Source organism: Aethalodelphis obliquidens, unplaced genomic scaffold (genome assembly GCF_003676395.1).
Source record: "Aethalodelphis obliquidens isolate GAN/ISIS:26980383/991018 unplaced genomic scaffold, ASM367639v1 scaffold89, whole genome shotgun sequence".
Classification (NCBI taxonomy): domain Eukaryota; kingdom Metazoa; phylum Chordata; class Mammalia; order Artiodactyla; family Delphinidae; genus Aethalodelphis; species Aethalodelphis obliquidens.
Genome location: NW_020838033.1, coordinates 4,374,416 through 4,399,847, shown reverse-complemented (window position 1 = coordinate 4,399,847; position 25,432 = coordinate 4,374,416). Strand labels below are relative to the sequence as shown.

Sequence of the window (25,432 nt, the reverse complement as noted above, 5' to 3'; positions counted from 1 at the left end):
GGTGGACACATGTCATTATGCAGTTGTCAAAACCCATAGAACTGCAGAACACAAAGAATGAACCTTGATATAAACTATGAACTATAGTTGATAATAATGTATCAACATTGGTTCATTAATTGTAACAAATGCATCACACTAATGCAAGATGTTAATAATAGGGGAAACTGGGGAGGGATGAGGGTGTGGGCTGGAGTGGGTATATGGAATTCTGTATAATATCTGCTCAATTATTCTGTAAACCTAAAACTATACTAATAAATTCTATTATTCTAAAAACAAACTGAAAGCAAAGACACCAAAAGAAATAACTTTTTTGGTTCTAATTATAAAGGTAATATATATGCCTTTATATAAGAGTGATATCAAACAAAATAATACATGGAAAGTACAACGTTTTTATTATATTATACTTTGCTACTTTTCTTTACCTTAATATAGTCTTAGGTACACAGAAACAGATTGTTTGTAAACAACAAAACATATTTCAATAAAACTCATCCACTCATACTTACACTTTCCTTTGCACACTGGAGATATTAAATGCCTTCTTAGAAATGCCATGTCAACTATCTTTTTAGGGTTTCTAAAAGGTATGTTTGCCAATGTTTTGGTCTTACTGATCTTCCTTACTGGAACTATCTATGACACTCTGGGATGTGAACAAATCATCTTATGTTCGCCACCTCCACAAGCAAGTAACAATGCTTTCACCTCTAGTCTTCACGTTGCAGTTTTCGTTTGAAGTTTTATGGGCAAGATTTAGCTCCGTAGATTTGGATAGAAACGCAGGTCTGGCATGTAACATCGACATCAGGACTAAAAGTCTCAGGACCACAAACCACTGCAGAGGAAAACACAATGGAGTAGATGATTATAATTTCAGTTAGAGGTATCTTATACCAATAATACAAATTGCCATTAATGTCACACCATTGACATTCTATATCTATGTTATACTATGAGTAATGTTCAGCCAGTTAAGGTGTGGAAGATTATTATGAGGTTTTTTTCTTGGCTGCACTGAGCGTGTTGCAGGATCTTAGTTCCCTAACCAGGGATTGAACCCGGGATTTCACGGAAGTGAAAGCGCAGAGTCCTAACCACAGGACCGCCAGGGAACTCCCCATTTATAAGTTTTAAACATTGTTATCTGATCATCTTAAAGACAGAAAAGAGTTAGAATCTTATCTTTTTCCTTTAGCATCAGCATTTTACAGTATCTTCTGCATTGCTTCATTTATGAGTTCCTATTTCTTGTTTTCTAGTTCCTATTTACAATTTCTAGGCAGGACCATTTTGTTTTCTTTCATAGTATAGTAGCTTAAGTCAGAAGGGCTTCCTTGGTGGCGCAGTGGTTAAGAATCCACCTGCCAATACAGGGGACACGGGTTCGAGCCCTGGTCTGGGAAGATCCCACATGCTGCGGAGCAACTAAGTCCGTGCGCCACAACTACTGAGCCCGCGCTCTAGAGCCCGCGAGCCACAACTACTGAGCCCGTGCACCACAACTACTGAAGCCCACACCTAGAGCCTGTGCTCCACAACAAGAGAAGCCACTGCAATGAGAAGTCCGCGCACCGCAACAAAGAGTAGCCCCCACTCACCACAACTAGAGAAAGTCTGCACGCAGCAATGAAGACCCAACGCAGCCAAAAAAAAAAAAAAACGACAGAAATATTTTGTAATACAAAAGATTACATTAGCAGAATTCATATAAATGAAGATAATTATATTTAGAAATTTGGGCTTTGAATTTTTACTTCCCTTTAACTAAACATATTTTTTTTGGTAAAGAGAACCACTATAAATATTCAACTGAATTATGCTAAGTGAATTCTGACTATATAACCTAAATAATTAGATATTTATATTTTATAATTACCACAACAGGTAGCACAATTGCTGTGGAGACCTTCATTTTTTCCAAAGCCTGGATGACAGCTATCTATTCGTACTATCTGAAAACTGTGGTCCACAAAATGCATAGCTGGTAGAGTTTTATTAAAATCATGGTTGAAAATATATGCTTGGCTCCGGAAAAATTCTTCTATTCGATTTCTTGCCTAAGATTTAAAAACACCAGAGAGAAGTACAATTACTAAACTATGAACCAAATTTCTCCTCCTGTATCAGAGGCAATGAAACGTAATACAAACATGCCATTGCTTTACACAACAGATGAATTCCCGAAAAGTTGCACGTTAATACTAAAATTAGTTCAGCCTTGACCTTATCAATTATGGTCAATTTTTATGCACAACAGTTAAGAAAAACTAAATTGAGGTTAAAAAGCACTTGTTTTGAATTATTTGCATCATGTCTATTCCATATGTAGATAACCGGGAGTTCATTATTTCTAATTCCAAAAAGCCAAGCAAGGGGCTTCCCTGGTGGCGCAGTGCTTAAGAATCCGCCTGCCAATGCAGGGGACACGGGTTCGAGCCCTGGCCTGGGAAGATCCCACATGCCGCGGAGCAACTAAGCCCGTGTGCCACGTCTACTGAGCCTGTGCTCTAGAGCCCGCGTGCCCCAACTACTGAAGCCCACGCACCTAGAGCCTGTGCTCCGCAGCAAGAGAAGCCACCGCAATGATAAGCCTGCACACTGCAACAAAGAGTAGCCCCCGCTCATCGCAACTAAAGAAAGACCACGCGCAGCAATTAGGACCCAACACAACCAAAAATAAATACATAAATAAGTAAAATTAAAAAAAAAAAAAAGCCAAGCAAAATGGAAACCAAAACTTTTCTCTAACCAGCATTACAGACTAATGGTGTAAATTTTGTTTTATTTTTTGAGCATGGGGCTTAAATAATAACTAATAATAACCCATAAACCATGCACAATATTAAGGGTATGCGCTCAGGGATATAGAGGAGGAGAGCGAAGGGAGTTTTTAGACTATGTCCTTAGCCTCTAAGGAGGCAGAGGAGAGAGCAACTATTTTGATCAGTACAGATACAATTTTGGAAGAACCACTGTTTTAACCTAGGTTGACATGATTGTAAGGTTGTTCTTCAAGCTGCTGCTTAGTTACATTTGGAGAACAAAGAACAGTGATCCATCCTTCTGTCATAGGAAAAATACATAATAGTAACCTGGGGAGCTATATAACATTCCAGATGTACTCTTCCACAACAAAACATTTTTAAATAGCCAAGATCGCAACAATCTCAGTTTATAAAACTGAAACCAAAAATCAATAATACTTCATATTTCAGTTTTTAAATAGCTTTGTATACTATTCAAATACTTTCCCCTTACACTGAAATTCTCACCTGGAGGATATTATGGTTAGTGTTATCTTGACAGTCAACAGACTCATTGCATTTACCTTTCCACCCTGGTGCAAAAGGATTAACTGGAGGGGGAAAAATAACATTTTCACAGAAAGATTCCAAAAAGTTCCAAACATTCCAATAAAGCTCCAAATGCTGAATTCAGTATGCATGTGTGCATGTGTTTAATCTATGTAATTCTAGTAATAAAGTAAAGGTGCACAATTTGAATGATTTATACATTATGATTTCACTCCATCTGGGGGCTAATGGAGGTAACTACAAGGCTTTAAAATGAATAGTAATAATTCTGGGTTGGTTTGGTTTGGTTTCTCCCTTTTGTTAAGTTCTCAAAAATACAATTTAAAATTCTATAAGAAGTTATAAGTTAAATATTAGCTGCATAGTTAAAGCCCATATTTATAAAATGATATTAAGTTCTAAAAGACAGGCAACAATATATCATAGTTGAAGGCAAATAATGTGTTAATTTTTAAAACCACAACCAGGTTAAGACCAACAACATACTTTAGTGCTTAACGAACATTTAAGGCCTACTATTTATAAGCTTTCTATAATAATATGGCAATTAATTTTGTAATTAAGATTAAACACATAAAATTAAAGAAATATTAAAACTTTTTTTACCTTGAAAGGCTATAAATAGCTCAGGAATGAGGCCATGTTTTGGGACTTTAACAAAATGGCATTTATATGATGGTTCTATGATATGGCATGACAAATCAGCGATTAAATTATGCAAGATTTTCTTCAGCAGTCTAAAAAGCAGATCATTATACTTTCCTACACAAGATTTTGTGGTAAAACGTACAGCCATCTGATATGAATAGTCAGGTTCCCGGTAGGCTTTAAAAAAGATGAGAATAAAACAATTGTGCCTAGCATTAATTTCCAAATAACATGTAATAGTTAATCCCATCAATCTTGCAAACCAGCACAGAAACTTAATTTATCTAATAAAATGGGTTTTTTTTGGGTATTTTATTTTTTCTAATAAAATGTTTTAACAGTTTGTCCTCACAAAAACATATAAAACGAATAACTTTAATGAAAAAGGTTATTTTCATCTGATATATTACCCACTCAGTACAAGAGATTGTATGGTTTCTGTGGGCTGGCTATATATGTAAGTTAAAAGTATCAAGAAAAAAATAAGATTTTGATGGTGAGGGTCTTAATTTACAGAAGTGTTGCTGTCAGCACAGTCCAGTGAAAAGGATCATTATTTGCTTTTATGGAATTAAACATCAGTTTTTAAATTACCTGGCAAAGTTGTGATAATGTAGATTGTGCCTGCATACCTAGAGTGGGAAGTGGGAGGCTGAAAAAGGATTATTTAGGACACACTATTTTGATGTCAGTTTAAGAGTTTGCCTAGTCAAATACACCCAAAATACTCTATAAGTCATAATGATTATATATAAGACTCATTTTCACTAAATGAAGAAACCATATACTTAATTCTGATCCATATTAAATGTTTAAGTTAAAATGTGCCTATATTCTTACCAAAGATCATAAAGTCATATCTCTGCTTTACTACCTTTTCTTCTTGGGTTTCTGCTTTGACAGTCTTATAAGAAAGAGTGCATGTGTAAAGTCCAGACAAAGGCTCCAGAAAGTCTTTCACCATCAGCTTTCCTGTTTTGGTTATATTTATTTTATTATTTCCTAAACAGAAAGAGTAAATTGCTTGGTATTTAACATGTAACAGTTCAAACCTTATTTAGTAAACTTGGGGTTACAAATAAATACAAAAATTTAAAAATTAATGGACTATTTTAACTTCAAGAATTCAACAAAATCGTAACTCTGTCATATTACTCAATGGAAAACCACATGAGATAAGTACACTTTTGAAATATATTTTGGTTTTCTTTAATTCATTTCTTGGTATCTAATTTCAATTGATTTATGCCAGTAATTCTGTGAGATCACACTGCCTTATAGTTCTATGCAATTTCTTCACATAAGACAGAAATTAACAATGCTCATATTATAAGACACCCTCCTAACATCGTGAAAAATTACATTATTAGTTACCTCATCTCCTATCACAGGTGCTGCAAGGATAAATTTTAGGTTTTATAAGAACTTCTGAACTAATACAGCTTTGGGAAGTAAGGTACAAAAATTACTGCTTCAGTTTTTGCCTAAGGAGAAAATAAGGCACAGACCAAGATATAATATGATTGTCTAAATATGGAGTAAGTGAATCTGTAGTTAAAATTAAATTTCAATTTGTTCATTCCAATAAATGACAGTGCTTTTCTTAAAAAATGTTCGCATCATTAAGAAAAGAAGATATTAAAATCGAATAACTTACCTGTTAATGGCTTTTCATTAGGCCCAACCCATAAGTAGGTGGGGTCCACTGTTTCTTTTTCAGCCCGTTTCAAATCCATACAGACAAGGATTGGGCTATTGTGATGTAATTTTACATATAATTTCACTGTGACAAAAATAAAACAATATATAACTACATTATATAGCAAAATTAAATTAAGAAACACACTTCCTACCATTTTTTCCCAAAGTTACTTTGATTAGTTATTTTTGGATTTCACTATTTTAAAAATCAGCATATCATTATAACATTTGGAATGCTAAAGTCCGTTCTGCTTCTTATAGATCTTAAAACTCTAGACTGCTACAGAGTCAATATTTTTTTTTCTGTGATATTATAGTGTTGTTTATAAAAATGTACATAATACATTTTATTTTTTAATATTTATTTATCAATTTATTTATTTATTTTGGCTGTGCCACGTCTTAGTTGCTAAAATGTACATAATACATCTTGATGTACGGATTCAGAACTAACTAGAATAAAAAAAATTTGAAGGGTTAGTGGAATCAAATTAAAGATCAGAAAAGGATCTTTTGGTTGCAAAACTATTTTAAAGATGATCATTGTCATCCGCAAGGCAAACATGATATTTAACTATAAATTTCCTCTGTTAGGAACAATAATTAAATGGGACAGACAAAGAAGATTTTCTGCAATACCTATTCTGTTTCGGATTTGATGGAAGCAGCAACAATGTGCTTGGAACCAATACAGTCCCACAAGATATTAATTTTAAAGCCTACTGAATGCCAGGCTCTGAACATATAAAGAAGACAGTGTCCTACAATTTGGTGGTGGCAGGGAAGGGGAGGGCCGCCAAACACGGAGAGATTCCAAAGCAGACCAATGCTATGAACCGGCCCAAAGTTATCTAAAATTAGCCTTGTGACTAATTTTCCTTGGCGAGTGTGAGAAAGTTTCATCACAGTGACAAATGACATTTGAGCTGAGCCGTAAAGGATATGTAGGAGTTCTAGTTAACAAGGGAAGGGATAAGGGCATTCCAAACAGAGGGACTTCCAGCCCCGGAAATCACTCCTCTGAGGGGACCTCGCATGTTGCAAAGCAGCGGGGACACCTGGAAGTGAGGTGGCATCAGAGAAAGAGATCTGAATGGAATCTTAGCTCCTACCGAGCTATGCAGCTTTAGGTAAGGTGATTCAACTGAGGCGTAGTGGCGTCGCTGTAAGGATGAAACGATGCAACAACCTTCGGGAAGTGCAGAGCACACAGTATACGTTCAATAAATGTTTGTTCCATTTCCCTCCTCGGGAAGAACCTTAGCAGAGCCACGGAACCCCGGCTCTTCGGGCAGACTCTGCGGGTGAAGAGGTCCTTATTACCTGGGTGTCCCGGGTTGCCATAAATGAAGCCTTTCTCAGTGCGCTCGGAATTACGCTGCCATCCAACTGCGGAGGAAAGAAACCACTGACTTTTTACGTAGAAGAGAAGCCAGGGCTCAGAGTGGGGCGGGACGGAGGAGGCAGGACGGAGAAGATGGGAGAGGCCAGGGGACCTGGCGGGAGGATCCCCACCTCCTGTGAGGTACCAGAGCACCGCGGAGAGCAGGACCCACGCTCGCATCACGGCTCAGGGGCTAGCGTCGTGGGAGGGTTAGGCGTCGAGGAGCGGGCTCCTTCCTACCTCAGCCCCAGCGCAACGCCTCCCCATCTCTCCTCCACCGAGAGGAGCAAACCGACGGGGGTCGACTCCCCTAACTGTCCGACGCTACAGCGGGAGCGTACGCGCAGGAGAACGCTCGCGTGACCGGCGCCTCGCGCGCGGGGACCAAGTTGGGCGCCTGGGCGGGGCTGGGGGCGGGGCGCGGGCAGAGGGCAGGGCCTTGGGCAGGTGCGCGGGAAGCGAGCGCCCCGCCCCCTCGCGCGCACGCGGCTGCCGTCGTGCGGATGGTTCTGATGCTTCGCGCCTCGAGTCTGGCGCCGTTCCCCCGCGCTGTCGGTGGCTCGGTTTTCTCTGAGCAGTCCCTGAGAGAAGAAAAGAGTAGAAGAAGAAAGAACGTAAGGCTTCGCGTTTCGGTCACTTCCTTAGTCTAGGGGCTGAAGAGATCGACGAGAGGAACATGGTGGTCCCAGTGGGATAGGGTGGGTAAGAATGCGATTACATGAGGACCTGAGGAGGGAGAAGCTTGTGAAAATTTACACTTCACAGGAAGCAGAGAGCCCCACGTGGTAATTTCCTATGCCTTTCTTCTCATGAACTGTCTGAAACTGTGTGCACAATCTTTTTCAAACTCTTAACACCCAATTTTTACCCAACTGTGTTCTACCCATAAAATGAAGAACCGCTAGTGCACCAATAAGGTGTCTCCAGGCCTTCACACTCTAGAGGAAAGTTTAATCTTCATCTTCAACTTCGAGTATCACACGGCGTTGAGAGACCCCACTTGCAAATGTGTCCAGGGTTGCGAAGTAAGACTGTTTTAAAGAAAGGACCCAATTGAAAGGCGAGATCCCCAAATGCTTTTCCTGAGGGGAGGGATGCTAAGTCAAGATGAGCGAGCTCCAAAGGGGACCATGCCAGCGTCTTTGATGGATCCTTCTTGGCTACTAATTTGATGGCCTGGAATGCCCTGTGTGTTGTCTGTTTCTTAGCAGCGGGACACCCTCAGTTGTGGTTTTGAGTAGGCTGGTGGGTAGAGAGCCCAAGGTTCAGACAGGGTGCAGAATGATTATTTGGGGTGAGATCAAGAGTTTTCAGTTTTATTTCCTTTGAGCCGAGTCAGTAGTTGGGCTATCTCAGATGGTCTGGGAGCAACCTTTGTCAGTGATTTCAGTTTTAGTCACTGTTAATTTTACCTACATAGCATAAGCCATGAAATGTGATTCGGTGAGTCAGATCCACCCATGTCAGTTACCGTGTCTAGATTCATGGTTTAGTCTCAACTGTACCCTTCTTAAAGTGATGATAATGAAGACAAATTTAGGCATCATCTCTGATTCCCTGGAAGTTTATCATTTCAGTTGTAGTCAAAGTACATTATAAATCCACAGTGTTTTATTACCTTCCCAGTTATAAGTAATTGATCCTTGTAAACGCTGTGTGATCAACTTTGAATACTATGAGAAGACACCTACCCAAGTGAGTAGTAGTTATTTGTTCAAAGTATCCATCCACTCTTTTAGAATAGTTTTAGATTTAAGGAAAACTGTGAAGATAGTACAAAGAGTTCTCACGTACACTCACCTATTTCCTTGCTATTAACATCTTACATTAGTTATTGTACATTTCTCACAGTTAATGAACCTATACTAATACCTTACTAAATAAAGTCCATACTTGATTCTGATTTCCTTAGTTTTTACCTAATGGCCTTTTTCTGCTCCAGGATCCCAGTCAGGATCCCACATTACATTTAGTCATCAAGTCTCCTTAGGTTCCTCTTGGCTGTGACAGTTCCTCAGACATTTCTTAGTTTTGATGACCTTGACAGTTAATTACAGTTTTTATGACATTGACCTGACCTTAACTGGTCAGACACTTTGCAGAATGCCTGTCTATTGGACTTTTTCTGCTTTTCTTTTTTCATTATTAGACTGGGGCTACTGGTTTATGGGTGGAAAACTACAGAGGTGAAGTACCATACTCACCACACTGTATCAAGGTACAAACTATCAGCATTGCCTTATATCATTGTGGATGTTACCTTGATCACCTGGCTGAGGTAGTGTTTGTCTGGTTTCTGTAATATAAAGTTACTCTCCTCCCTCTCCCTTTTCATACGGTACTCTTTGGAAGGATGTCACTATGTGAATCCCACTTTTTTTAATCTTTTTTTTTTTGGCCACGCCACGTGACTTGCAGGATCTCATTTCCCCGACCAGGGATTGAATCCGGGCCACAGCAGTGAAAGCCCAGAATCCTAACCACTAGGCCACCAGGGAATTCCCAGACGCGAATCCCACACTTAAGGAGTGGGGATTTATGCTCCACCTCCTTGAGGGCAAAATAGCTGCATAAATTACTTTACCTGTTTAGTTTTTATCTATCCCGTTAAGTGTCATTCTCTTGAGTCTGAAATACTCAATACTGAACTAATTATTTACCAAGTAGTAACACATTCCATTGCTAAGCATAAAGAACATTGTAATGGAAGCTAAACGTTTTCTAAAACTCTTTAATAACCAAATAACTATTCATCCTTACACCATCCCTGTGAAAATTTACAGTTCCTCTTCTGCTACTTTTGATGTGCTATTTTTGCTTTTAGAAACTAACAAACAACAAATTTCCCCTTTCAATACTAAAATTAGACCTAGTGTTTAGAGTATTTCTCTGAAATTGATATTATCCTGTAGAACTCCAACCCATACAAGTTATAGAGATGCTATCATGGTGCCATGATCTTAAAACAAAGCCAATACAAGTTATTAACTCATTTAAAAATTATATACCTATATCTATATCTATACATATCTCCTATACCAAGGCATATTTAAAATAAACTAAAATTCATAAAATTACAACATGCGTTCTTTAACTGGTAAGTGTGGGTTTATTCTGATATGGCCTGCTGATGCACAAACTCCCAACCTTAAGTCTCCAATGTATTTATATATACCAACAACGTAAGTTTCTAACAAGGGTGAAAGTGGTCTTTCTGAGGATCATTTACATGTTGTCCAGTTCAGCACACTGGGTAACTTTGAGGACTCACCTGAACAATGTCCCTTCGACCTCAGTGTGAAGAAAAATTCTGTTTTTGAAAAAAATTATGTGGTCGCTTCCCCTTTCCTCTCCCTATAGTCAAGTGCGTGCTTGACCTCTATAAAGTGGGAAGGATGTTGGGAAAAGATGTTGACTCTGTGTACTAACATCTTTGAGTTAATTTTACTCTTATTGTGTCTCCCCAACCCCAACCCCTTAGCACTGATACATTATATACGTAGTTTTGTAAGCTGTTTCAGATCCTATTTGGAGGAGGGCAAGGTAGCAGAAAATAAACACACATAAATAGAGTGTGTAGTATTTTGTGAGTGGTGGCAAATAAACTAAGCAGTTCCCAGAAGGGAAAACAAAGTGAGAGAATCGCTTCCAAAAATGAAAACGTTGAGCTGATGAAAGTGCCAAAATACTCTGGAACTGTCTCAGAAGTTTCTGAAAACTTGGACCAAGAACTTTTATTATGTGAAATGAAAAACTGAAGAAGTAAAACATAATACATCGAATGAAGTGAATTCTCATCGATGGCACTCATGGCTATCATCCCTGAATCTAGACCCAAAGTTCCAGATTTTGCTCAATTTAAGACAAACCTCTTTTAACTTATACTTGAAAGGAATCAATCCAGATCCTCCCTCCCGCCATGTGATATTACTCTCCATCCACTATCCTTCCAAAATAGACATTCTGAGACAATTTACAGTCGCACCGTTTCCATCCTATCGGGGTTCTTGGCTTTGACATTCAAAAGGAGGCTGGAGGCGCGGTAGGTACCTCCGGCGCTCCGCGGTGAGCGTCCTTTAAAGCCGCCGCCAGCCAGCGCCGCTGTAACCCCGCGCACCGGCCGGTCGCCGGCTCCTGTCCCTTTCAATCTGCGCCGAAGCGGCGGCCGGATCCCGGGGACTCCCCGCGCTGGGAATCTCCCGCCAGCTGCGCGCTGCGTCCCGGCGACTGCAGGAGCACGTGGAGAGGCCGGGTAGCCAGACAGGCAGCTCCAGCCCAGCCCCGCGGCGAGATGGAAGGTGAGCCTCCAGCCCGCTTCTTTTCTAAAGGATCTTTAAAATGCTCTACCGGTGCACGCAGCAGAGAGAGTTTCTTCTGAATCTCGGTTTTGCTTCTATTTATTTCTTTTGTCAAAAGTAAATATGAGGCATTTCGGAGGGCAAAGCGTGTCGGTTCTCATACATCTCTCATTTGCTCCCCTTCCCCCACCCCCCAGCTTTGGACAGTGATGACTTCTCCACAATTTTATTTCTTAGGGGTTGTCAGGGGTCAACTCTAAGTCTGCAGAGGAAGAGTACTTATGGGGTGTCCCTGAAATGGCAGCAAACCTGAGTTGGAGTAACTAATCCTTTTGCATGATTTTTTCGTCCATGGTTTCACTGTCTATTGGAACTAGGCTAACCTGAGTAACTTCTTTAGAATGAAAGGTGACTTTTTTCTTCTAAGGGTAAAGGCTGTCATATGGGAAGGTAAATTTTACAATGTTGGCGCTTGTGGTTCCCTTGGAACTCGATCTTCTAATGATAACTTCTTTACTCAAAGCAAAAATCAGGCTCACATTGTTTCCTTTGAATTAATTTTGAAAGTCATAAAACTATCCTCGCTTCTTAAAAATTATTCACTATGTACCTCCTTGGGATAATTAAAATTTCACACTACTATTGTAACTTTCCAGTGGTCTTTTCAACAAGTGTTTCTAAAACCTTGAAAATGGCAGACGCATCTCAGGTTGGGGGGGAGGTGGTGACAGAAAATCAGAATTTGTGAGAAATGTATTCATTCTATTAATAAATGAGATACTGACACGTGATTAAAATGTTAACTTGATAAATATTACAAATAGCATGGACATTTTCTTCATAATAATCGAAGGCTCTCTTATTGCCAATGAACCTTGATCTTTGGCAGCTTTAGGTCTAGGGTATATGAAGTTATTAAAACTTGACTGAATACTTTAGTACATGAGATAACTTTTGTTTCACAGTATAACTGAGGGCAATACTGTGGTCTTAAATCCTCAATTTGCACGTGGGTATGTTTATAATTTTTTAAAACTGGCTTGGCCCTTATGTACATTTTTTTTCCCTCTAAGTAGAATGCCAAATGATAAGTCAATGAACAGTATGTATGTAGAAAATTTTAAATGACCATTATTGAATAATACTTCGTGTCTTCTCTTATGCAAAACTCTCTCTGTTTTAAGTTTTTAAAAATTATCAAGGTTTAAAAATAACTCTGAAAAATTTGCACTTTGACTATTTGAAAAATGGTTTATGATGTGTAATTTTTAACCTGTAAAGATTTCATTGGCCAAGAACAGGAAAAAAATTAGGTTGCTGTACGGTATGAAAAAATAATTTTAAAAATTCTCATGCTTTAATTATTACAGATGAATTGCTGAATTTGTTTTTGTGAAGTTATAGATCAATACTTTAACACTATTTTTTCCTAGTCTTAATCATTTCACTTCTCAAGAATAACATACAGAATACTGTAAGACAGTGGAAACTGGAATGTTTCTCTGTAAATGTTAAGACTTCCGAATTCATTTATTTAATGTGAAATAAAGAAATTATTAACTAAATAGCATAATTTAAGATATTAAAGCCCTAACAAAGGCTTTTAGATAAGTCTGAATAAGAAGGGAGTGAAAATTTGTGTAGAATTTGATTTGAAATGAACAGACTATAAATGGAAAGAGGTAGAATATAGAATTGGATCAGTGATAAGTTGTGAGTTTAGATGAGGAGATTACATTAATAGGTCCATACAGATAGATGTTATATGGTATGCTTAATGCAAAAACTTCAACACAAATCAAAAAATAAAATTAACAAAAAGGTTAGTGATGTGAATTTGGCTATTCTAACATCAGGTCCTTGAGGACCAGAGTATTTGATGTAGCAAAATATCTGGTTCATTATAGCCACCCAAGATTGGCTAATCTGGCTCATGTATTTGATACTTAAATAAAGTACTTTCATATTATCTTGATATTTTGGTCTTAATCTAGAATTTGACCTATAGTGTATACCTCTCATTTCTTGGCAATATAAGCAAGTAGAGCACTTTATGGACTACTTTTATTTTCTGCCTAATTTGGGGGTCAAATTAATATGCTATAGTTTATTGTGAAATGTGAGGCTATATAGTCAGTCATTCCTTCAGCATATAAAATCTTTTTTAAAAATTCATTCATTTTTTCATTCATTACCAGACCTTTATTGAGAGTTTCTATGTGTGAAGATGTCAGAGGAAATAAGCTTTTGAAATAGAAAGCTTGTCATGTAAAAATGAAAAGACAATGCATATAATAAATAAAAAACTATAATTTTTTCCTTTTCTCACAATTTGTGATCCTAAATATTTTCTATCCAGAGATTCTTTATGTTACTAAATTTTGTTATTTGTGCTGTAATAATATCCCTTCTGTCTGATATGGTTGAGAAATGGGTGGTTCACAAATAATGAATTTTACAAGTATTGGCATATTTCTCATTTAATATGTGACCTTTTATTTCAACAATATTGGATAGAAATCTTTCTAAGAGTATTTATTACACAGCCCCCTGCTTTGTAAACAAGGTCCACAAGAGAAAACTTTATCTTGGTTACCCAGGCTCACTATTTTGACCATCAGGTAATGTATTGTTCTATAGTATTTTCTCACGGGGTTTTGAACTGTGTAGAGCTGAATGCCCCTACACTAAATATTCCCAGGTTATTGTGTAACTTTTGTTTCCTTCTTGATGTCAGCTTCTCACCACATGACTTTCGTGGTAGCCATTTTTCATTTCTGGGTTTCTTTCTATGCTCTGGATGGTTGGGGCTTACAGAGATATAGCCTCCAGATGGTAGAGTTTACTAGCCCTGTATTATGAACATGTGAACGTTGAAATGGTAAAATTCAAAGGAACAAAAGCCCCAGAAAGGCCATGGGGTCCACGTAGAACATAATTTTAGAAAATTCCCATTTGTGCTTCCTATAATCCAATATGCTGTTTCACACTTCCATGTCTTTGCTAAAAATTTCACCCCATTCTTTACCTAGTTATGCCTACTCATCTTTCGAGACTCTTCTGAGGCATCATCACTGTGAAGGACTTCCTTCTCATGACTTTCCCTGGTGGTCATTTTTTTGAAAAGTGGTCACCACTTCTTCTGGTGGTCATTCTACTCAGTCCTGTCACCTCCCTCCAGCTAGGCTAAGGACCTTTCCTTACTGTGCATACTTCTGCCAATTGTATTGAAATTATTTATTAATTTAAGTGTTTATTCCCCCACTGGTCTTTAAGCTTCTGAGGGCAGAAACTGTGTCTTATTTTTGTATGCTCAGTGCTAAGAACAGTTTCTGGTTCATAAAAGCCCTTCAGAGTTTGTTGCATTCAGGTTTTAAAATGGTGCTGAAAAGTAATTTTCATGTTTATTGTGATGCCTTTTATTTAATTAATTTTTGTGAGTAAGGGATTGGTGCTAGCAATTCTTTGTTAGAACTCAAAAATTTTAAAGTACTTAAGTGGTATAACAAAAAGAGAAAACTTAGAAAAAAAATGTTATTGGTTTTTAGGCTAGAATATCACTTAATGCTAAATCTTATCCTTACATCAGCCGGTTTCAGGATCACATATTAATCCATTAAAATATGGATCAAATGTGAGGGGAAGCTTTCTTTCTCAATCAATAATATATATAGATGGTGCTATAAAATTAGCATACACTTTTCCAGTGATACCTTTTTTAATACATTGTTATAAGCTTGTCATCAGTGTATAAATGTATATATTTACACTTACTTAGGACTAAAAGATTATTGGTAGATCTTTTATCAGACACCCAATATTAATAGGCTGCTGACTCAAGCTGTAGTTCTAGACCATGTATGAGAAGAGCTGAGTGATTAACACAGAAACCGGCCTGTAGTAAGTGCCCAAGAAATGCTTCTTGGGTGTGCTAAATATTCATTAATTATTGTGAAAAGAGACTCTAAACATCACAAGGACATAGAGTATACTCTGCTATCAAGCCTTGAAAAAATACAACTCTCTCATTAACTGGTACATTCATTGTAATTAGAAATCATAAGGATGACCCTAAGGCCTTTTGAATCACTTTTTAAAAAGGATGAAATGATGAAACAATAATCATATTTCTGTTATATGTGGATTATTTGAAAAGTGATCCATATATAACTCTATTAATTATTATTGCTATATAATCTATCAAAATATTTTAATCCCCAGTGATCCTGAATGAGATCATTTTTTCAGCCTTAATTGAAATCTGCTTTTTGCATCCAAAATTAAAGTTCTACACCAGAGTGGTGTAGGGTAAATTGAAATAATTTGGAGTTGATACCATATTATATTGGATATGTGTCCCATCTAGGAAATATAAAAAACTAAGTGTTTAATAAGGGATATGAAACAGAATAAAAGCATTTTTGGAGCAGTACTTTTTACTCATTGTCAAAAATTCAAAATCAGCTTACCTGGCAGCATATCACAAATTGTATTTATTAACAAGTGTTCTTAGAGATAACATTTTTGGCACATCAGGTTATTTGTAGGTTTATAAAAGAAACTTTTGTAAAATAAGAGAAATGGAAAACATTTCAATAGCATCACTGATGAAATAGCACGTAACTGTATTTTCTACTCTTAACTCTTAATTATCTAAGGATTATTTATCTAGATTTCTTGCTTATTTTGGTCATTTGTACACCTGTAGCCCCATCTAGACTGTGAAGTTCCAAATGTAGGGATCTTTTTATCACCAGTGATAACTAGTACCCAGCCTGGTCCCTAGTACATAGTAGGACTGTAGTCATATTTATTGAATAAATTAATGAATGAGTTGCCTGTGTGTTTGGTCATTTGACTATTTATTTGTTCAACTTTTATGGTAGAGATAGTGAAGAAAATAGTGACATGGAAATTAGTTAATTTTGCTGGTTAATTCGTCAGAGGTGCTGTTAAAGGTTTGATAGAAGAATTTGGAATGTTGGATAAATCCCACAGGATGAACACTGTTATCTTTTTCTAATCCGATATTGGCTCTACTCTGGGCAAAATGATGTAGTGAAATCTAACTTTTGGGTTTGTTTAAAAATGTTGCTACATTCTTTGCAGTGTTACAGTGGAGCACTGCAATTCCTACAGTAAACTATTTCTTCACAACAAATGTATTGCTTCTTAAGTTGAGCATAACATATTTTACTTAACTTGAGTTCTGTATCACAGCACTATCAGTTTATTTGCAAAGTATTATCTATTTGAGAGACTATTGACATAACAGAATATTTGGCACATCTGAACAATTTTACAAGGGCAAGTAAGCACAGGAAAAAATATACCAGTGCAGAGCCACAATCTTACTCATGTCACACTTATAAATTTTTAGTATTTTCAAAGCCTTGGTTAAAAAGTTTTACTTTTAGGTCAGAATATAAATTTTTTAATTTTTTTTTTTTTTTTTTGCGGTACGCGGGCCTCTCACTGTTGTGGCCTTTCCCGTTGCGGAGCACAGGCTCCGGACGCGCAGGCTCAGCGGCCATGGCTCACGGGCCTAGCCGCTCCGCGGCATGTGAGATCTTCCCGGACCGGTGCATTAATATTTGCACTGATACGTAATGCGTAAATGATACGCATGAAAGTCAAATGAAATTTAAATCAAGCCTCTGATGTACATTTGTGGTGCTAGCTACACTGTATACAAGCATATAATCAACTATTAATGAGCATTAACAAATGGTTCTTTAATTACAGAAAAATAAGGCAGATGATGGGAAAAATGATTAGTTGTTAAATATTAGAAAAATTAGTTTTTCAGACTGTAGCTATTATATTTTACATCAGCTATGATACAACTCCACGTCTATAAAAAATATTTATAGGTTGGTGAGCATGATCTTTTTTTCCTGTCCACAGAGTCTATTTTTTTCCTGTGCATATTTGCTCATGTAAAATTATTTAGGTAAGAATATCACTAGAAAGACACAAGAGGGAAGAGATATGGGGACATGTGTATATGTATAACTGATTCACTTTGTTATAAAGCAGAAACTAACACACCATTGTAAAGCAATTATACCCCAATAAAGATGTTAAAAAAAGAATATCACTAGAGAGACCACTGCTAGGTCTACCTAGCTGTTGACCCTTTCCTTCCTTTGCCTCAGATCAGTACCTGGCAGCCTTTTAGGAAGCTGTTCCTCATTCTAGGTTGGAATCTCTCTCTTTTCTGAAACTTAATAATATTTTATGTCATCTAATGACTGCTAGAACCTAACTGCATTCTATGTACAAACATAAAGTATTCTTACATGGTTTTAATACAATCTAAATTATTTAAGAATGCAACTACTATATAAATTAAGAGAAGCTGATTCTTTCTTTAGTTCGGAGCCGAGACTTTTGCCATTATTGATGCTGCCTGTATCTTGCATTTTTTGTCTCTTGCATTCATGATGATTCTATAAACATATCTGACCACCTTCTTATTATGTCTTCTAGAATAATTGTTCTGGTACATTTACATATTAAAATACAGATTATTTTATTATTATTTATTTCACCTTTATGTTACAGTTAGGGCTTTATTTTTAGAAAACTTGGATAGGTTATATTTAATTTACGATAGTAAAGAGGTATTATAAAGTATTTTTTCTAAGAGAGGGGGCACTTGGTCTTGGTAAGGCTGAGAACTACTCTAAGTTTATTATACTACGAGAGCCAGCCACAGCCTGAATAAGATAATGTGTACGAAAATCACCTTGTATCTACTAGACACAAAGTTAGGGTCTGTTTAATTCATAACTTATTTACAAGAATCCTTTAGACCCTTGCTAATCTGTAAGTATGGTCTATGGACCAGCAGCATTGGCAACATCTGGAACATGTTACAAATGCAGAATCTCAGGCCAGACTTGCTGAATCAGAATCTGCATTTTAACAAGATTCCTAGGGCATTCTTGTGCACACTGAAGTCTGATAAGCATTGCCCACAGTTTGAAAAGTATTAGTGAAACTTATTATCACTCTCATAGCACATGTTGGATTAGTAGTGCATCATCTTTATATATGTATTTAGAATATATTTTTTATTGTTTAAATGCTGGTTTTAAAAGATAGCTGAGCAATGAAGTTTTAGAACATTCAATTTTGACTTACCTTGTAATACAACATTTATAACACAATATAATTCAAAGGCCAGAAATCTTTATTCATTCATTCCTCATTCAAAAATATTTATTGAATGCCTGTTATGTGTCATGTATGCAAAATACTGGCAATACAATGGTGAACAAGACAGCAGTGCTTTTGCCCTCATGGAATTTACAGTCAGTTGAAGAAGATAGGTTCCCAAACAAATAAATCTCCAATGAAATAATTAAAATTATTTGAAGTGCTATGAAGGAAATTAAAAAGTGCTAAAATGGAGAATAATGGTTGGTGCAGGGTTGGTGAACCTCTCCTCTGAATAAAAGGTCTGGCTAGAGATAGAAATTTGGTTATCCTCAGCCCATAGATGATGTTTAGTGCCATGGGAATGATTAGGATCACCTAAAGAGAGAATGTATTGTGAAAAGGGGGCTCGGGTTTGAGCCCTGAGAAGCATCTTACTTAGGTGGTCAGATAGAGGAGGAGGGGCTAGCATGAGAGGAACAGCATAGCAAGACCGGTGAAAAACCAGCAGTGTGGTGTAACAGAAATTCAGGAGAGGAGAGTGTTCCATGAAGGAGTGGGTGGTTAGCTATGTTGAATGTTGCTGGAAAATCGAGTAAGGTGAGGACAAAAAGTGGGGGTTGGTTTTGGCAACATAAAACTTGCTAGTGACCTTAACAAAAGTGTTTTTTTGTGTAGTTGTGGGGATGGAAACCTAATTGAAAGTGGGAATGGGAATAGAGGAAGTAGAAACATTGTTACAGACCATTTCCCCAGAAGTTTAGCTAGAAAGTAAAGCGGAGAAATAAGTGGGGCTGTTGCTGGAGAGAAATGTGGATGTGGATCGAGAGATTTTGTTTGTTTGTTTTTGTTTTCCAAAGGTGAATGGCACAAACTATCTGTAGCCTAAGTTTAGTGGGAAAAAAAAATCAAAGATCAAAATTGAAACATCTTTTTTTAAATAAATAAATAAATTTATTTATTTATTTTTGGCTGTGTTGGGTCCTTGTTGCCTCACGTGGGCTTTCTCTAGTTGCGGCGAGCGGGGGCTACTCTTCGTTGCGGTGCACGGGCTTCTCATTGCGGTGTCTTCTCTTGTTGCAGAGCATGGGCTCTAGGCGCACAGGCTTCAGTAGTTGTGGCACGTGGGCTCAGTAGTTGTGGCTTGCGGGCTCTAGATCACAGTCTCAGTAGTTGTGGCACACGGGCTTAGTTACTCCGCGGCATGTGAGATCTTTCCAGACCAGGGCTCGAACCCGTGTCTCCTGCATTGGCAGGCAAATTCTTAACCACTGCGCCACCAGGGAAGTTCTGAAACAGATCTTGAAATCTCAATTATCAGGAAAATTTGATTGAAGAATTATCTATTACTGAAAATATCTTCATATTTATTTGGTACATAACATGTAAATAAATTTCCTGTCAGAATTTTTATATGGCACCCATTCAGTGGATGGTTGGTATAGATATACGGTATAAAGACGCTATAGAAGACTCATGAGAAACCCTTGAAATTCAGACTTGTTTTTTAAAGTGGGAAGATACTGCTATAATTGCATTTCTAAGGTTTGGGATTTTTTTTTTTTTTTTTTTGGTCGTGCTGTGTGGCTTGCAGGATCTTAGTTCCCCGATCAGGGATTGAACCCCGGGCGTCAGCAGTGAAAGCACCGAGTCCTAACCACTGGACTACCAAGGAACTCCCCTGGGATTTTAGATACTTGAAAATGTTTGTGTTCAATAGATTTTTTTAAATTAAGGAGTAACATACGATGAAGTATACCTTTCTTACATATATAGGTTGATTAATTTTTACCTATATATATTTTTACCTATACTCCTTCTAGGTCAAGATATGAAACATTTTACACCAGAAACTAACACAGCATTGTAAATCAACTGTACGCCAATAAAATAAATTTTTTAAAAAGCTATGGAACTTTTGCATCACCCCAGAAGATTCCCTTGTGCCCATTTATAAAACCTCCCTTGGGCTTCCCTGGTGGCGCAGTGGTTGGGAGTCTGCCTGCTGATGCAGGGGACGCAGGTTCGTACCCCAGTCCGGGAGGATCCCACGTGCCGGAGAGCAGCTGGGCCCGTGGGCCATGGCCGCTGGGCCTGCGCATCTGGAGCCTGTGCTCCGCAGCGGGAGAGGCCACAGCAGTGAGAAACCTGCGTACCACACACACATAAAAAAAACAAAAAAACCTCCGTTTACCCCAAGTAAAACACTATTCACACTTCTGTCATCATAGATCAGTTTTCCTGTTCTTGAATTCCATATAAATCATACAGTAGGTACTTTTTTGGTGTCCAGCTTCTTTTGCTCAAGATACCTTTGAGATCCATCCATATTGTTACATTTATTAGTAGTTCATTCTCTTTTATTATTGAATAGTATGAATATACCACAGTTTGTTTATACATAGTACTGTTGATGGCCATTCGACTGTTTCCAGTGTTTGTCTATATGATGAACATTCTTATACATGTCTTTTGGTGGACATATACATTCATTTCTCTTGGATGTGTATCTAGGACTAGCATTTCTGGGTCATAGGGTAGGTGTGTATTTAGCTTTGATACATACTGCCAAACAGTTTCCAAAGTGGTTAGAGACAGTTTACCCTCCCACTGGCACTGTCTGAGAGTTCCAGTTGTTACACATCTTGTCAGCACTTGCTATTGTCAGTCTTTTAATTTTAGCCATTCTGGTGGTATTTCATTGTTTTAATTTGTAGTTTCCTGGTGAATAATGATGTTGAGTACCTCTTCGTATGTTTATTGGCTATTTAGATATTCTCTTTCCTGAAGTGCTGTAAGTCTTCTGTTGGATTAAAAAGTTGGATTAAAAAGTTGGATTGTTTGTATTTTTCATACTGATTTTGTAGGCATTTTTAAAAAGTTTTAGAAACGTAGACTTTATCAGATGTGTATTGCAGATATTTTCTCTGAGTCTGTAACTTGCTTATTTATTTTCTCAATCTATTTGATAAATAGAATTCTTGATTTTTTTTTTTTTTTTGCGGTACACGGGTCTCTCACTGCTGTGGCCTCTCCCGTTGCGGCGCACAGGCTCTGGACACGCAGGCTCAGCGGCCATGGCTCATGGGCCCAGCCACTCCGCACACGTGGGATCTTCCCAGACCGGGGCACGAACCCGCGTCCCCTGCATCGGCAGGTGGACTCTCAACCACTGCGCCACCAGGGAAGCCCAGAATTCTTGATTTTAATGAAGACTAACTTATCACTTTTTTTTCTTTTGGGATTAAGTGTACCTTATGTCCTGCTTAAGAAATCTTTGCCTATCCAAAGCCATGAAAATATTCTCTTGTATTTTCCTCTAGAAATTTGATTGTTTTAAGTTTCACATTTAAGTCTATTACCCACTTCAAATTGATGATTCTTGACATCATAAGAACATCATAACTGTTTTTGACATCAGTTATTTTTTATCAGAAACTAGGCATTTTACAGTTACAAAATGAAAATCTTACTTGGAATATGTTGGATTCAACCACTTATGCACAGTTTTTCAAAGTATCAATGACATGAAATGCCCATTCTTCCTTTTCTCTCTACATGTTCATTTGCTGGCATGTGATATCCATGCTAAAATATAAATATACTTATTTTTCTACAACTTTAGAGTAACTGAGCTTTCAAGGAAAATAACACTAGATATTGAATTTGCTGTTTTAAACCTGTGCCCCACAGTCTATAATTTCTTCACTAGAATTTAATCTAGGGAAAAAATGGAATATTTTGTAAAAAAGGGTAAGGTAGGAAGTATTGAAATGGTAACGTGGGCTGTATTTGATTTGATGTTCTTAGACAAGTAGTCTTGATGTTTCTTAACCTTTACCTTAATCCAAGAAGGAAGGGAAGGAAGTATTTCATGGCTGGAGAGACTACTCTCATTTTAAGGCATGCCCCCCTTTTTCTTTTTCTTTTTAAAATTATTTATTTATTTAGCCCCCCTTTTTAATATCTTCCTTTCCTCTCAGTCATAGTCACTTGAGGTGTTTGAAATTAATTGGGTCTAAAATTTCTTCTAGTTCTGACTTTCTTCTAAGATTTATAATCTGTATAGGAAAGCACCTTAAAACATTATTTAAATTCTTTGAAACAAAGGTGAAACTCAAGAAAGGAATCCTGCTTCTCTTCATAATGTGCCACTGACATTGTACCTTTGGACATTTACATGATTTTATATTTTTTTTCATTCTTTGTGTCTTAAATTTCGTTTGTAAAATGGGGAGAATAATAAATGCCATTGCACGTGTTTATCTTCCAGAGATGCTATGAGATAATACGAAATCTCATTTGCACTCCTGGGCTAAGTGCTTGATGCCACATTTTTGGAGGACCACAGGCAAACAAAACCGGGTTCAGAAGAAAGCTGTCACCATGGTTAGGGAACTGAGTGGTAGCATTTGTGTAATAACTTATTCTGGATGTTCCCAGAAAGCTGAACTAGGACCTGAAATGGACAGTTTAAGAAATTTGAGTTTCACTACATTTAAGGAGGAACTTTTTAAACCATTAGAGTTTTTCTGAAATGGAAAGGTATAACTTCTGTACACTTGGAAGTGTCTAAGCAGAGACTTTACAACCCAAATAGGGAGATATTGGAGGAAATTCAAGTATCAAATGGCAGAGGAAGGAGAGGTAAGGTAGTTAAGATACCTACTCCAATTCTAATATTCTAATTTCATTGGTTATAGGGATCATTTTTTTTTAATTATTATACAGAACTGTTCTTGTGACGGTAAGATTCCAGGTATGATTGTATGTGGTAGTAATAAAGGGAACTCATGAAGGATCTTTCAGAAATAGTAGCTAACACTTCTGTGCCACATTTGTCGTCCTGAATGTGAATGTTTCAATTATGAATACATTTTTGTAGTCAGCGACTCAGTTTCCAAAGCTTTTTATTAAAAAGTAAAAGTGGACATTTTAGATTTTAAAAAGAGGTATGGGGAGAGAGGAATCAGTTTATTGTTATGAAGGTAAAGGAGAATGTCAACGTTCAGAGACGGCTTTCTGGCAGCTGTCAGGCACCAGTGCTGCTGACAGCTGGCAAACTCAGTACATGATTCTTTCTGAGATTGACATTTTGCTCTCCTTTAGCATCTACACTTCCTACTGGGAAAACAGACCCACAAGTGGAAATCTGATCTCTGAAATTAAGAGTAGAATTGTATTAGCTGGTATTCTGAATTGAACGATGATTTCTTAAAGTATCAAAATAAAGACAAGTTTATAACCATTTGAATTAAAAATATGGTTGCCAATTTTGTTGCTAATGTAAATATTTGATTTTGTTGGTAGATAACATATTATTCACATGTGAATTTTGACAAAATCTCAATTAACCAGACTCCTGCCATTTCCAAGTTTAAATTTTGTTCGTAATCTACCCCTTTTCATTTTGCAACACATAAAATACTAGAATCTCAGAGAAAAATCTTGGTATCTTTTAAAAAGAATTCTAACTAGTAAATTTTTTAAAATAGCATCTTTGTTGAGGGAAAGAGAATCTGAAGGAATAAAAACAAATTTGTAATTGTCATCTCTCAGTAAGCATGTGATGAGATTGTTTTCAATTCTGGAAGAAAACAATTTGAGATTGCTAGTAAAGCTTTGAATTTATAGAGTGCTTGGGATACAACAAAAGAAATAACCTTTAACTTTTACAGTCTAATATATTTGTGAACTGTGTCAGTAAGAGACTAGTTATACCTTTCACAAGATTTGTTATTTAAGAGGTAAAGTGTCAGTGGAAAACACTAATGATTTAATTAAACCAAAAATATATCAGGAGTTAGTTATTTAGTTACGGGAAGAGCAGGGGGGCAATTGATATGAAAGAGTGTTAACTAGGGTTTTCTGCTTGATTGTAATGTTGGCTTTTAAATGAGGTAAGAAAAATGATTTTACCTAATGATATCAAAAAATCCCAATGTATATGCTGAGTTTATATTTGTACACATACAAAGGTACATTTTAAAATATTTTATCTGGATGTTTGGCATCATGTGGGGTTATTTTTTAACCCTCTGAAAAGTCACATTAATTTTTTAATCAGTGAAATTTGTAAAATGCTTCGTATGAAGGGTGCTGTTTAGATCCTTTATCTTTTTGATTACTGCATTAATGGAAAATGCTTTTGCCTGAAATTCCAATTGCAGGAGTTTTGGAAATATTGATAGAAGATGGTCATTGTTAAGCTGTTTCCTAGTATAATATCTTTAGAATTTTGGTTGATATTTAGTTTTTATACATGGTTTGATCTACTTGTTTTTTCCTGACCCAGAGTTTTAATGTTTGTTTTAAATAAATAGCTTTGCAGTGAGTGGTACCCCAAGCAGCAATGAGATATTCTAAAATCTAGAGCTGTGCTATTCAGTAGAACTTTCTACAGTGATGGAAATATTCTTTATCTGTGCTATCCAATATGAAAGCCCCTAGCTACGTGTTCTGTTGAGTACTTAAAATATGGTTGGGGGGACTTCCCTAGTGGCGCAGTGGTTAAGAATCCGCATGCCAATGCAGGGGAGCCGGGTTTGAGCCCTGGTACGGGAAGATCCCACATGCCGCGGAGCAACCAGGCCCGTGAGCCACAACTACTGAGCCTGCGCCCTAGAGCATGCGAGCCACAACTACTGAGCTCATGTGCCACAACTACTGAAGCCCGCACGCCTAGAGCCCGTGCTCTGCAAAAAGAGAAGCCACCACAATGAGAAGCCCATGCACTGCAAGGAAGAGTAGCCCCCGCTTGCTGCAACTAGAGAAAGCCTGTGTGCAGCAATGAAGACCCAACGCAGCCAAAAATAAATAAGTAAAAGACTTGACCTTTTAAAAAAAAAAATGTGGTTGGGTAACTGAGAAACTAAATTTTTAATTTTTATTAACTTAAATTTAAACTCAAATTG

At 37.2% G+C, this 25,432-nt stretch overlaps 2 protein-coding genes across 6 annotated transcripts in view; one reads left to right on the top strand and one right to left on the bottom strand.

Annotated features, from left to right (window-relative positions):
• Positions 1 to 378: 378 nt before the first annotated feature.
• On the bottom strand, positions 379 to 7,451 carry ZPBP2 (zona pellucida binding protein 2). 4 transcript variants are annotated; one of them, XM_027094486.1, is made up of 8 exons: positions 7,188 to 7,444; positions 6,996 to 7,061; positions 5,629 to 5,754; positions 4,812 to 4,973; positions 3,930 to 4,148; positions 3,282 to 3,364; positions 1,886 to 2,066; positions 385 to 844 (listed from the first exon to the last, which is right to left on the bottom strand). In XM_027094486.1, exons 1-8 carry the CDS (start codon positions 7,234 to 7,236, stop codon positions 750 to 752), a joined length of 981 nt encoding a protein of 326 aa, XP_026950287.1. In that variant the 5' UTR covers positions 7,237 to 7,444; the 3' UTR covers positions 385 to 749. The 4 variants fall into 4 exon arrangements, with proteins under 4 accessions (XP_026950289.1, XP_026950287.1, XP_026950288.1 ...); XM_027094488.1 differs by lacking the exon at positions 3,930 to 4,148 and having other exon boundaries at positions 379 to 844; positions 7,188 to 7,442; XM_027094487.1 differs by lacking the exon at positions 6,996 to 7,061.
• Positions 7,452 to 11,091: 3,640 nt separating this feature from the next.
• The window catches only part of IKZF3 (IKAROS family zinc finger 3), an 82,463-nt gene continuing 68,122 nt past the window's right edge, over positions 11,092 to 25,432 (top strand). For both annotated transcript variants that reach the window (XM_027094454.1, XM_027094453.1), the window contains exon 1: positions 11,092 to 11,354. In XM_027094454.1, coding sequence (XP_026950255.1) covers positions 11,348 to 11,354 — 7 coding nt within the window. In that variant the 5' untranslated portion in view covers positions 11,092 to 11,347. The remainder of the gene's footprint in view (positions 11,355 to 25,432) is intronic.